The sequence below is a fragment of the Neofelis nebulosa genome, chromosome 7 (genome assembly GCF_028018385.1).
Source record: "Neofelis nebulosa isolate mNeoNeb1 chromosome 7, mNeoNeb1.pri, whole genome shotgun sequence".
Classification (NCBI taxonomy): Eukaryota; Metazoa; Chordata; class Mammalia; order Carnivora; family Felidae; genus Neofelis; species Neofelis nebulosa.
In genome coordinates this window covers 96179799-96193330 of record NC_080788.1, presented here as the reverse complement: position 1 = coordinate 96193330, position 13532 = coordinate 96179799, and the positions used below count along the sequence as shown (strand labels likewise).

Sequence of the window (13532 nt, the reverse complement as noted above, 5' to 3'; positions counted from 1 at the left end):
ATCATACATACTGGAAAGATTAAATGAGATTAGCCACATTACTCATAGGATTTAAGTCGCCGTGGTGGGCTAAGTTGTAGCCTTGTGGTCACTGTTACTATCATAAAGTCATGTGAGCCACAGTAGCCATAATTTAAAAGATTCATATTGGTTCATGCAGACTTTTAATTAAAATCAGGGAGAGACAGAGAGAGAGAGACCCTGTAGTAGTTGATACATAGGGTATGTAGTATATTGTTACAGGGACTGGAAGCTGAGAGATTGGTAAATGGGAAATAACAGACAAGCTGAGTATCGGAAATGCATTAACATCAATCTTTTGATTGTAAGTCCAGACATCACATGCACTTTTGGTTTGCTATTGTGGCAGTTATTTCCAAAGCCTCACAAAGATTTCAGCTATTCCCTCAATTTCCATTTTCTGCAAAGTCTGTTTTAAGAAACATTTTTTTCCCCACTAGCAACATACTCCTGTTGATTTACTTGCTACTGTTCTATTCCCATGGAAAATAGGCATGTCCAATTGTTTAATAATATGCTTTAGTTTATGTTTTGAACAGCATTTCTTTCTGTCAGCTGCTTTGAGTCACTCTGCTTTAGTTGCTTATTGAACTACTTGAGCATTTTATTGATGGCAACTTTCAATCACATACTACCTAGTGAATGTGCAGTCAAGTCAGTAGTTTTATTTTCTGATAGACACATTGTGTAATAGGAATTCATTGATGATAGCTGTGGCCTCTTGTTTTATGAATGGCACCTTGTATCCCGATTTGATAAGAATGAATATTATCAAGAATCCAGGTATATAGTTTTAGCATAAAAAGATGTGTCACTTTTATGAAGCTACTCTTTTTAAGTTGTTACTTTGGTTTGGCAATGCAACATTGTACTCAACCAAGCAAGAGGGAGGATTTTAAGTCAGCCAGGGAAAGCAAAATCCAGCAACCATAGTTTGCTTTGTTTTACCGAAAAGGCTTTAGTTCCAAATATATTTCCAAAGTGAAGAGAAAACAAATTAGGGACAACAGGAAATAGATGAACAAACCTTTTGGGAAAATAGGCAGTGTAATATGGGTTTCTTGTTAAATTTCTCCAGGATTAATCTACTAAGGCACTTGCTTAAAGGAAACAAAAAGGGGAATAGGAGGATAAACCCCTATTTTTATATCTTTCTAATTCTCTTGATGTGGATCAGAAGTATGTAATAACTCAAGTCCTGCCTTGTTGCATGTTGTCTTTCAACTTTAAATTTAGCTCAATCTGATAAAAAATTGTAATTTTCATGTCTTTTTCATTTTAGAACCATAAGTAAAAAGCAATTTGATATGATATCATAAAGTATTATGACACTATGGGCTATACAAAAAATATGATACTACATTTCAAAGAATCTGAAAATTCTCTGAATATGCAGTGGTCTGCATGCTAAATATCATTTTGTGTGTTTAAGCTAGGTGTTAAATATGAATATAGGTTTAAAAAGCATTATTATATGTACGCAGATCCACATTCAGTGTAAAATGGATTTAATTCTCAAGTTGCTGAAGAGTTAAATAGGCAAATCAATTTATTAAGAACTTGAAGAAAAACAAAAAATAATTCGACACTTAAAGTAAATGGTCTTCACATCCTCCATAAAGATATTTCTGCAGCTCATACTAAAATGGGAACATGTAGATTTACTGAAATCTATAGTGAAAATATCAGAAGTAAAATGTAAAATCTATATTTCCAGTGGCTTTGAGAAATAAAATATTGGCAGGACATTTTATACATGCATTTCTTATGTGTAGAGAGGAATTGAATTCAGAGGTGATTCAGTCAATGTTTTATCTCTCATATTAAAATCGTATTAAAAAGGTTTTATTGGCTTTTAATCTTTCCTTAAGCAGTATTCCATTTTTTGCAGCTTATTTAGTTCTTCTACATGCTATATTACATTATTTCTTATTCAAAAAATAAATACCTCCCTTATCATGTAGCAGCATTGTCCTAGAACATGGCAGCAATATATTTAAATATTCTCTGAATGTCTGAAATCCCAAGATAAGAAGTATAGCTAGTTAAATGGTTAGACTTGAATTGACTCTTGTTGGAATTAGATCTGTAATGACAGTGTTAAGCAGCAGTTACTATTTACAGAATGTCAACATGATACACCTGCAGTGTATCTACTGCAGTGACACCTACTACAAGGTCTATAGTTTAAAATTGTCATTCTCTCCAGTGTAAACCACAATGTGCATGGCTTTGCAATTAAGTCCAAATGGTTCCTCATCACACACAACACTTGAAATAGAATTTCTCTATTTCAGCGCATTTATTTTTTACAAATTATGCTCTGATTCTTTTTCTTCCTTCCTTTTTCCTTTTTTTATTTAATTAATATGGGGAAGGAATATCAATATACACATCATAGTAAGAAAAATACTTAATTCTATCTGTATTTGAAAGGAAACATCTCCTAAAACCACATTTATTCCTTTACGTAACAAAATCGACACAATAGTAGGCTTTCCCAGGACAGGTCTTAATTTATTAAGGCACCCTCACCTACTAGAATTAGATTCCAAATGCACACATGTCCATGGAGACTAGAGCAGAAATCCCAGCTGAGAGGTTGGTAGCAGATATGTGCTCAGTGCTGAGGAACTCATGACACTACACTTATCTGGGTTGTGACCCAGTTCAGGCAATCAAGATTATATTCTATTTTGTAAAACCGCTTCCAAAATCCACAGTAAATAACCATTTATAAGGCTCAAGTGTGTTCAATGTGAATGTATGTATGATTTGTATGATTTGATTTTTTTATCAAGCTTTGGTCTACTGTATTCAGCAAAATATGACCACTTTTGTCTTTCACAAAGTAGTGTTTCATAGCAAAATTTAGAAGCATCAGCAAAAATGTTTCTTTCTCTCTGCATCTAATTACTAACATCTAAATATGTGGATATATTACTTCTTCTCTTGCTTTTCAAAATTATGCCTTCGTAATCTGGCATTTTGGGGACGATAGTTGAAATAACTTAGTTTATCTTTGTGACCACACTTACTGTTCTATGTGATGTTTCTCTTTCTCTTTTCTTGCTGGCACATTGTCACCTACCACTGTTGTTCTCCATTTTCCTGTCTCAAGAAGACTTTAAGTTCCTCCTCCTTACCTCTTGAAATCTGAGAATTGAAATAACTGATTCCACTGTAGCTATGTATAAGTTAGGAGTAAACATCCTCTGGGCATGGCCTAGAGAGCCAAAGACACTTCAAAATTAAGTCCTTTTAATTCTGACTTAGGTGGTTCACAAGTCCTTTTTGCCTTGTATTCTGAATGGTAGATGTTTCTGGAAGTCTGACTAGCAACCCACATTTGTTTTTGCCCTTCCTAGGTTTCTATAACATAATAATGGACTTGTATTCTGAATGGTAGATGTTTCTGGAAGTCTGACTAGCAACCCACATTTGTTTTTGCCCTCCCTAGGTTTTTATAATGTAATAATGGACTTGTATTCTGAATGGTAGATGTTTCTGGAAGTCTGACTAGCAACCCTCATTTATTTTTGCCCTTCCTAGGTTTTTATAACGTAATAGTGGATGACACGAATGCTACCTCTTCTTTCTGTCAGAGAGGCAGCACTAAGTCCTCCTCTGGCATAAATACCAAGAATTCTGTTAGAGCTTGGAAATTACCAACTTTGTTTATTTCACTTTGGAATTTATCTACAATGACTTATATTCATCTCACATCAGCCTTCCTAAATTAGAATCCCAGTTCTAGCCGTCACTATCTACGTGACCTTGGGCCAGTTATCTAAACTATTTCTCAGATTGATAATAACTAAAATGAGTAATAATGGTACCTATCTCATGCAATTAAATGAGTCAGTATATATAAAGGCTTTTGAAGAGTGTCTGGCACATATTAAAGGTTATAATTTTCTCCATCTAATCTTTGCTAGATCTTGGACCCAATTTAGGAACTGGAATAACCTCAATAATATGTGTCATATGATTAGAAGACTATATGCCCAGGTGTTTTGCTAACCAAAATAGAAATCTGGCCTAAGTAGTCCCTTGGGAATTATTTAACAGAATTCCCTGGATATTTAGGGGGCAAATAGAGGCCCAGCAGAGTTAAATCTATTCAACATTATTCTTTTAAGATTAGCTATGCACCAATCTTAGCCAAAATGGCTATAGAGTAAAGTTATAGAACCATAAAAGGATTCAAAATAGAACACTATAATACAGTGTCCCCAGGCTGGGTTATAGAAAGAGAAAAGTAATCTTTGTCAGTTCAATAAGAGAGTAACCAGTAAGAGAGTACCTTTTTGCATGGATCTCTCTGTGTTATCATACTGGTTATAGAAATACCAGCTGCCTCTATTTCAGCAGCTGTGGTAGCCAGAACAGAATTATTGTTTTGTTTGCTTTGATGCTCTGGTACGGCTTCAATAGTATAGCTGTGAGATCTGCACCAGATGGTCTTAGAGGTGATGTCTTTATCTCTTCTGCTGCTGCACTATCTCATTCTCATAGAAAAGTCTTAAGTCCTGACTGATTTCTTTAAGGCCATATTGAATTATCTACATACTGTCCTCTTAGGATAAAGGCCATGCTCCCTTTATTTTGGTTTCAGGGATATAATTTAGCTTAATCACATACTTTATTAATAGTCATGTGTATGTCATAACTGAGCAAAGGGTTAAGCACAAAGAAGTGTAAGTAAGATACTATATAAAAGTGGTGTACTAAATTTTGATAGAGAAATTCGTTGTCACCTTGTTAGTAATATAAACCAGGTTAAGTTTAGATGGATGGAGCAGTGAAAGAACTAGCAGGTCTTTATAACTACTATTTTTCAATGAATGGCTCATGAAATTATAAGTCATATGTCACATTTTTTCATTTTATTTTTTTGGGTTAAGTTTATAATAATGAGTAGGTGGGGATTAAGTGGAGTTTCTGTTCTCTAATCTTTACTTTTTATTGTTAATTTTACTGAGTATAGTTGACACACAGTGTTACATTAGTTTTGGGAGTACACAAATATGATTTGAGTGTATACATTATGCTATGTTCACCACTAATCTAGCTACCTTCTGTCGTCATCCATCACTATTACAATATCATTAACTATATTCCTTGTTCTGTGCGTTTTATTCCTGTGACCTAATCATTCCATAGCTGGAATTCTGTATGTTCTACTTCCCTTCACCCATTTTGCCCACTTACACCCACTTCTCTGGCAACCATCAGTTTTCTCTCTGTATTTTGGGTCTGATTCTTCCCCGTGTTTCTTTGTTTTTTGTTTTGTTTTTAGATTCCACATGACAGAAATCATATGGTATTTGTCTTTCTTAATCTGACTTAATTAGCATAATACCCTTTAGGTGCATCCATGTTGTCTCAAATGGTATAATCTCATCCTTTTTTATGATGTGTAATATTCCGTTCATACCACATCTTCCTTATCAGTTTGTCTCTTGATGGGCATTTAGGTTGCTTCCATATCTTGGCTATTGTAAATAATGGGGCAGTCAACATAGGAGTGCATATGTATTTTCATATTAGTGTTTTCACTTTCTTTGGGTAAGTACCCAATAGTGGAATTATTGGATTGTATGATATTTCTATTTTTAATTTTTTGAGGAACATCCATACTGTTTTCCATAATGACTGTACTAGTTTATAATCCCACTAACAGTAATATTAGAGTTCCTTTTTCCTCCACATCCTCACCAACACTGTTATTTCTTGTCTTTTTTATTTTAGCCATCCTTACAGGTGTGATATCATATTTCATTGTGGTTTTGATTTGCATTTCCCTGAAAGTTAATTATGTTAAGCATATTGTTCTCTAATCTTTAAATTCAACATTGTTTTCTTTAATGAGATGTTATTGAGCACTTAATTCTTTATGACATCCTTTTCTAGGTGCTGTTGGTACAAATGTGAAAAACATCATCCTTTTCACCCTGATATCCTATTCCTAAATATCTCACAGTACAAGGGTAGGAGTAAATGTAATGTTGCAGTGGGGCATGAAAGGTGGTTACTAAAAGTAGCTATTGCCATACAAAGGAGGAAGTAACTCAGTTGGCTTGGACAGAAAACTAGGAATCCAGTGAGAATTGATATTGATAGTTGAGCATGGTAAAGTGTTGACTACCTGTTTACCAAGTGTATAAACACTGAAAGAAAGTTTCAGGCAACAAGTATAGCAAATTCATGCTCTATTGATCTTGTGAAGAGGACATTGTTACAAAGTGGCACTCTTCCTAAACAACTGGTACCTTCTGTAAAGAACAGGAAAGTTCTGTATACAACAAATTCCTTAGTCGGAAGTGCTTAGCTTGGATTACTCTCCATGAGTGATGACCCCCTGGGATTCGGCTGCAATAGCAAATTAATGCTTGGTTTCTTGTAAACTCGAATGAGACCCAATTTAGCCAAGACTTTACATTTTGGCAAGAATAGTTAGGGATTGTTGACCAAGGGAGAGAGGTGTATGTGGTTTTACTGTTATTTTCCATCATGTTTCCCAAAGTATATGAAGGCATTTCAGGCCACTAAGTATTTAATCATCCCAACTATTGGCATTGCTTACTGACTGAAATAAGCTTTTGCTCACCTTAAAACACAAGTTCCATTTCTAATTTTTCCATTTATCTTGTCCACTTATTAGATTCAAATGTAAATGACACTTGTTCTATTTTGTAAAGCTTCATTTTATTGAATAATATCTTGTGGCAAATTTCCTTACTCATTTTGTTCATGTGGCATAAGCATCTTGGTCAGGGATCAGAAATGCACATAACTTCAGAGAACAGGCAGATGATATAAATATATGAAGTCACCTAAGATAATGGGAATCATGGGGAAAGGGCTAGCTCTGTTCCCGCTAGGATGTAAGCTTCTGAGTGCAGGAGATCTTTGGCTGTTTTTCTTTTCACCAGTAAATTTCAAGTGCCCATCACAGGGACTAAATATATAGTAGGTTGTCAATAAATACCCATTGAGTGAATGGATGAATGGATGTGTTGAAATTCGTTGTACTAGGGAAAATAAGCAACACATCTAAAAACATTCCTTCCTAATAACAGCAACAGCAACAATAATAATAACAAAAGAGGCTGTGCCAACCTGGTTTGGACCCTGGTATTATTATTAACTAGGTCTCTTCTAGGAGACTTTTATGTAATTTTCTGTGCAGAAACATACTTACTCTGCCTTCTCAATCATTTCCAGAAGTATTCTGTCTGTGAATATTAATGTAATAAAAATGCATGTTGGTTTCAATATCTGTACCAAAGCCTCACTCTTGAATTAGAGACTATTTATGAATACTGTTTTGAATATTGCCATATCCTGGAGCATTGTTTTAAACAGAATTGCTTAATATGATATCATTTCTGGATTTCATGGGAATCAATCAATATGTCAACAATGATAATATTTGAATAGTAACCCTAGTAAATGGATAGGTTATTTTCAATCTTCAACTTCTAAAATATTCTCTCATTTTTACTACGTGAAATGTTCACTGCAACCTGTATTTCAGTGAAATGTGTGTTGAAAATGGATTGCAAGGAAAGGCATGAAAAAAATAGTGATTCTTGCATCTCGGTGAAGTAAGTAGTTCTTCTGGGAGAAACTTTTTTCTATTCCTTGAGTCTGTAAGCATACCTTATGCTATGCCTCTCCACATAGAAGCTGGTCTTGGTTTGCTTATCATCTGTATATCTTTTAGTTTAGAAAATGTAGGGCCATAGAACAGAAGCAGGAAGTTAATCATATATACTTTTATCCCCCTTCCTTCAATTTACACCGTGTTCTTATTCATTTTGTTTTGTGCCTGTATCCTTATGGATAAAGGTGCCTCTACTCACCACCCATTCATTTGTTATTCTTTCTTTCTCTATTTCTTTCATATTATCTCTGCATAGCCAGGTATTTATCACTGATACATGGAAGGATATCCTAGCAGATACTGTGAAAGCCCTGCCTTCTCTTCTTAGCATGTTGTGGAGGTTGCTGAAATTTCTTTCGACAGGTTCCACATTTAGTACTCTTCTCTCTAAGGACTTTCTCTGGACTCAGCAATGTGTTCAGCCAAAGCATGAGGTTGGAAAGTTAAGACCCACAGAATAATCCTCAACTAATGAGGGATGGGAGGTAGTAGACAACACCCCACACAGCCTTCTTGCTCTTCACAAGGAGACCTTTGAGGTCTGTTCTCCATAGTCTCTCCCAGGGTTCCAATCAGCAGGGACCCAGGCTTCCCACAAAGATGACCAGCTCGTTAGTGCTCCTTTACTGGCTTTTTCCCCTTTCCTTTCCCCCTTTTCTGCTCCTTCAGTATGATTCCTTGCATCTGCACTCAAGTTAACTACATATATCAGGACCTATTTTTGGAAAGACTCAAACTAAGACAAAGACCATGCTAGTTGAGGTGTCTGTGTTCTTCCATTCCACCATCGTGGGGCTGAAGACCACTCCCCTGAGGCATGGAGCTTTTCCCATGAGATTCACTGTGTCCTCGTTTATCTAGCTGGTCACACTCAGTGACCTCAAACCAAGAAGGGATACACAGATACTCTGCTCTTGAATATCCAGCTGTTTGGGATTTGGTGTGTGAACCAAGAGGCCAGTCCTCTCTCTGTCTGGAACCCACTGAAGTGTCTATTGCTCAGCCCAAGAAAACTCTTCTTTTTGTTTGCCAGAAGAGGAACTGAAGGGAATATGGCCAGAATTCCCTTTCTCAAAGATAATTCCTAAAATATATTTTCCACACTGCAGTTATTGAAACTCTATTAAATGTTTAGGATTTTGGAAAATAGAGACAACAGACTGGTTTTTCCTCTCTTCCTCTTCATTCCCTTCTCTTTCTCTCTCTCTCTCTCTTTGTTATCCTACTTCATCACATTTCTCCCAGGACCAATAATTTATCTATCAATCGATCAGTCAGTCAGATTCCTACCACAGAGCACATCAGTCATGCTAGAATGTTGGCATACTGATGTTGAAGAGGACAGTCACATCTCTGTGACAGCTCCTATGGTAACCCATGCTTGCCATAATTAAGTGCTGGCAAGATTACCTTTCTGAAAATCTGAATGGCACCACAGTTATTTATAAGCCCTGCATATACACAGAATTTTTATAGCTGGTGGTATCTATGTGTGTGCTATGTTAAAAGCTGACTTAGTTGGAATTATTTTTATGTAATTTGAGTCAGGTGTTGGTAATAACTAAAAACATGTTTCAAATACTCTATTAAATTTCACTTAATTTAGAAAATTTCCTTTGTTTATTGTATGTATTTCATTTTTTCTACTTTTTGCTTTGGTTTCATGAACGTTCCAAATAAAACTTATATTGTCAATTCAGTGTTTCTCTTGTCCCTTTTTCAGTCTTCATGTTTAATTTCTTTATTACTTAACAATGAGCTGAAAATGGTAATCTGTCTCTCAGATGTTGCTGTGAAGAATGTATGGATGTCTAGATCTTGCAATATGTTTTAGGACACTGCAGTTTTGTCATAGTAAGAAGGAGACTGATGACCTCTGTGGCCTTCCATGTTTGTATTGATATAGTGATGCGGTAATTTGACCAACACATGCTATAGTCATTTACTGAACACTCAGCTACTTACATGATTTAGTGTAATAAGATTTATCTTTCTCATTTCCTGTCTACCTATATAAGTGCTAAAGAAGAATCTTATAATGCACAGACTCAGGATGGTTGGACAATTTAAGGACACTGTGAAACAAATAGCATTCACTCACAAGGTGGATGATGAAATACGTATAATAATTTTTGCTCATAAGCTTTGAAAAGTCCTGTGAAAATGTTGAATTTTGAAAAATAATAAGCTTATAATGCACAGACTCAGGATGGTTGGGCAACTTAAGGACACTGTGAAATAAATAGCATTCACTCACAAGGTGGATGATGAAATACATATAATAATTTTTGCTCATAAGCTTTGAAAATTCCTGTGAAAATGTTGAATTTTGAAAAATAATAGTTTCAAATTATACATTGAAAATTATTTAAAATATTAATAAATGCTTAATCATGTTTGCTTAAAATGTGTATGTCTTTAAATGTGTTTTATATGACATGGTATAAAACCTCCAAAAGTCAAAATGATCCTAAAATATCTCAGCCATATGCATCAGAATAAAATAGAACAGTTGAATTTTATAGTGACTAAATTTTTCACACCAGTCACTCATTTATTAATTTGCTCCTTTATTGATTTGCCTTTCTAGTACTTATTAAGTACCTATTATGTGCTAAATGTTGGACCTGGCTGTGATAGTGGTAACAAAAATAGTAACAGAGGGTATCACTTTTTCAGTGGATATTTTTTCCTACACATTATTGTAAACACTTTAGACATGTTAAAGCATTTCAAAGCTATAAGCTTGTTAGCAATTGCTTTCCTCCATCTCAACAATGAGAAATTGAGTCACCAAGAAGTAAAAGAACTTGTCCAAGTTCAAACAGCTATTAAATAATAGCACAGTCAAGATTTTAACCCACGTGTCTCTTACCACTCAAACACCCCACCACTTAATGGATAATGGAATCACTCAGATAATAGAACCACCACACTACATCTGGCTCAAGAGCAGTTCTGATAGCCTGGCTAATATTATACAATGTAATATGAAAGGGAAAAATATGGGGGCTATGGAAACCTATAAAAAGGGAGTAAATAGCCCAGGATATATCGCATTACTCTTTTATAAACCTCCAAATTAGCAAATGATCCTTCCAATAAGAAATCTCCTCTAAAAATACATTTGATAATAGAAAAAAATATTTTTAAGCCTTCCCATTTTAATTTTTTTTCTCTACACATGCTTTACACTTAAGCCTAGTGAATTCTAATGTCTCTGAGGTTCTTAAGCAAAACCTCATAGTTCAAAAAAACTGATACTTATAAAATCAAAAGTAAGACACTAAAACAAAATGAGAGCAATTTCACCTTTTACCTTTTCAGTATTTAAAGCTAGAAAATTTTGATGGTAACACATATATGAATATTCTTAAAGTCTTGAAATCATTTGCCATTATTCTATTCTTCTTGGGGTATTTTTAATATCAGGGATAATCAGAAAAATGAATGCCATCTTCAACAAATCTAAGTTGGACGATATTCTTTTTTCAATTCAGATTTGGGAAAGAGAGGATGTTTTAAAAAATAAGACAGTGGATATAGTTCTATATAGCGCTTTATAGGTAAAACAGTTGTCTTGTTATATATGTATTATTTTTCTGAACTTTGGAATTTTCTTGAGCTTTTTTCTTTAATAGAAACTAATAGAAGCTCATCTTTATACAAGTCGATTTCAGGGGCAAATATTTCTTGAGTTAATGTCACCATTGTATATTTCCATAGTCCAAACGTATGCTGTTAATGGCCGTTAAGCCTCGGGACTTTAAATTTTACTAAAATATGATGTAAAACAAATGAACTGTGTTAGCATGATATAAAAGTTGGAATCTCTAGAATTATACTTTAACTAAATACCCTTGTGAAATTATGCTATTTACCTCACATTCGGCTATGGGGATTTCTTTTACTTTTTCATGGCAATATATTGATAATTAGACATAATATCTATTTTTAAAATATTTAAATAGTAATATTAAATAACTCTTTGACAGAACTTTCTTTTGTACTAAACTGCAGCGCCTTTTGCATATTGTTTTCTCTATGTGAGTTTTCCAGTTTTAATCAGAAATCTTTATAAAATTATTTTTATAATTTTATATTATAAATTATAAATTATAAAATTATAAATATAATATAAATTTTATATTATAAATTTTATATTATAAATCTTTATAATTTCAAGTAAACACCTCACATGGGCTATTAAGACACTTTTAAAAACGTCCATATTACTTAAAATGATGTTAGAAGGACCAACATGCAAAAAATCATGTTTAAAAATGTTATCCAGGCAATTTGTGCCCATCCCACAGAACCATAATAATAGTATGGAATTGTCTTCTTGTTCCTGTCTGTTTTTTGGCTTTATTTTGTTTTAACAAGGAAAGACAATATTGGACCACACAAGTTTGCCTTTTATTCTGAGAAAATCACTCTCTACTCTAAGTTGAAGTTAATAGTTAAAAAAAATTATACTGTACAATTGAATATTTCATGTGTTTTTGATGTGGATTTACAATACAGTTTTAACTTTGGTATAAAATATTTCTGCATATGTAAGATCAGACACCAGCGTACTGCATTCCCCCGTCTTCATTTAGGGATGCGTTGTGTAGGCCAGCACTTCATTGTAAGCAGAAAAAAGTGCTGCATGTGAACACAGATAGTTTTTGTGCTGTTTCTATTTTGAGTGTTTGGTGAAAAGTCTAACACAGCATTTTTTTGAATGGATATTTATCTTTATATTTTTTAACCTGAAAGTTTGCAAGGGAATTATTTTCACTGGGGAGATTATTATATAACCTAAACATTAGGGTGGCAGGAGTCACAGTTTGGCGACTATGTTTGAGCTCTCATTTGCTTGTTTTAAAGCAGTTATGCAAACTCACTGTCTTAGACCTTTTGTGAATGGAGAGGTTAGAGATGAAGTATGGGGACTGCATTAGAATTAGATGATTTGTTATTCCTTTCAAGATCAAAAACCAGGCCCACTGCTTGGTGAAAGACTGGAATGATCTATGCCTTTATCTCTTATTCAGTTGGGTTCAGGCACAAAAATCTATCATAGCACCTCAGAATGATCCACAAATTAAATAATTGATTATCTTCCTTATGAAAATACAAGGACTAAACAGCTGCAATATGAAAATACAAGGACTAAACAGCTGCAATATTTGTACCTGGCAGAACAAAAACAAATAATGGTTGTCAGTATTAAAAGAGAAAGGGATTTTTACTTAAAAACCTTAATCTTTCTTGTCATTCTAATTTTGGAACAATAATCCAGGAATACATAAATTTTAATTCCTCTCTCTCTGTGTAAGTTTCTTAGTGCACTTCTACAGGTTTATGCCATGTAATTAAAATATGTAACCATTATATCTGGTTTAAACTTGATGCAGTAAGATTTTGGCAAAAGAAAAGAATATCCCATTTTAATTGTTTGAATAAATATAAAGCATGCTGTTGAATTCCAGTTGTAGGAGATCTAAATAGTGCATGTTTTTTTTTGTTTGTTTGTTTATGTCTTTTAGCATCTCCGTCAATTAAACTCTTGGTGGATGACCCTATAGTTGTAAATCCTGGAGAGGCCATAACATTAGTATGTGTTACGACAGGAGGAGAGCCTGTGCCCACTCTCACCTGGGTCAGGTCCTTTGGGACTCTGCCTGAAAAGACAGTTTTGAATGGAGGAACGTTGACCATACCTGCCATCACCTCAGAAGATGCCGGTACTTACAGCTGCATCGCCAATAATAATGTGGGAAACCCTGCAAAAAAGTCCACCAACATCATTGTGAGAGGTAAGTTGGCCTAGAGAATGTTACCACATAGA

The 13532-nt window shown here is 34.4% G+C and overlaps 1 protein-coding gene across 2 annotated transcripts in view; it reads left to right on the top strand.

Moving 5' to 3' along the window:
• Window positions 1-13532, top strand: part of MDGA2 (MAM domain containing glycosylphosphatidylinositol anchor 2) — an 875114-nt gene that overhangs the window by 582103 nt on the left and 279479 nt on the right. For both annotated transcript variants that reach the window (XR_009264432.1, XM_058738955.1), the window contains exon 6: window positions 13231-13500. Coding sequence is in view for 1 of the 2 variants with exons in the window: in XM_058738955.1 (XP_058594938.1) it covers window positions 13231-13500 (270 nt within the window). In the remaining variant the exon portion in view is untranslated. The remainder of the gene's footprint in view (window positions 1-13230; window positions 13501-13532) is intronic.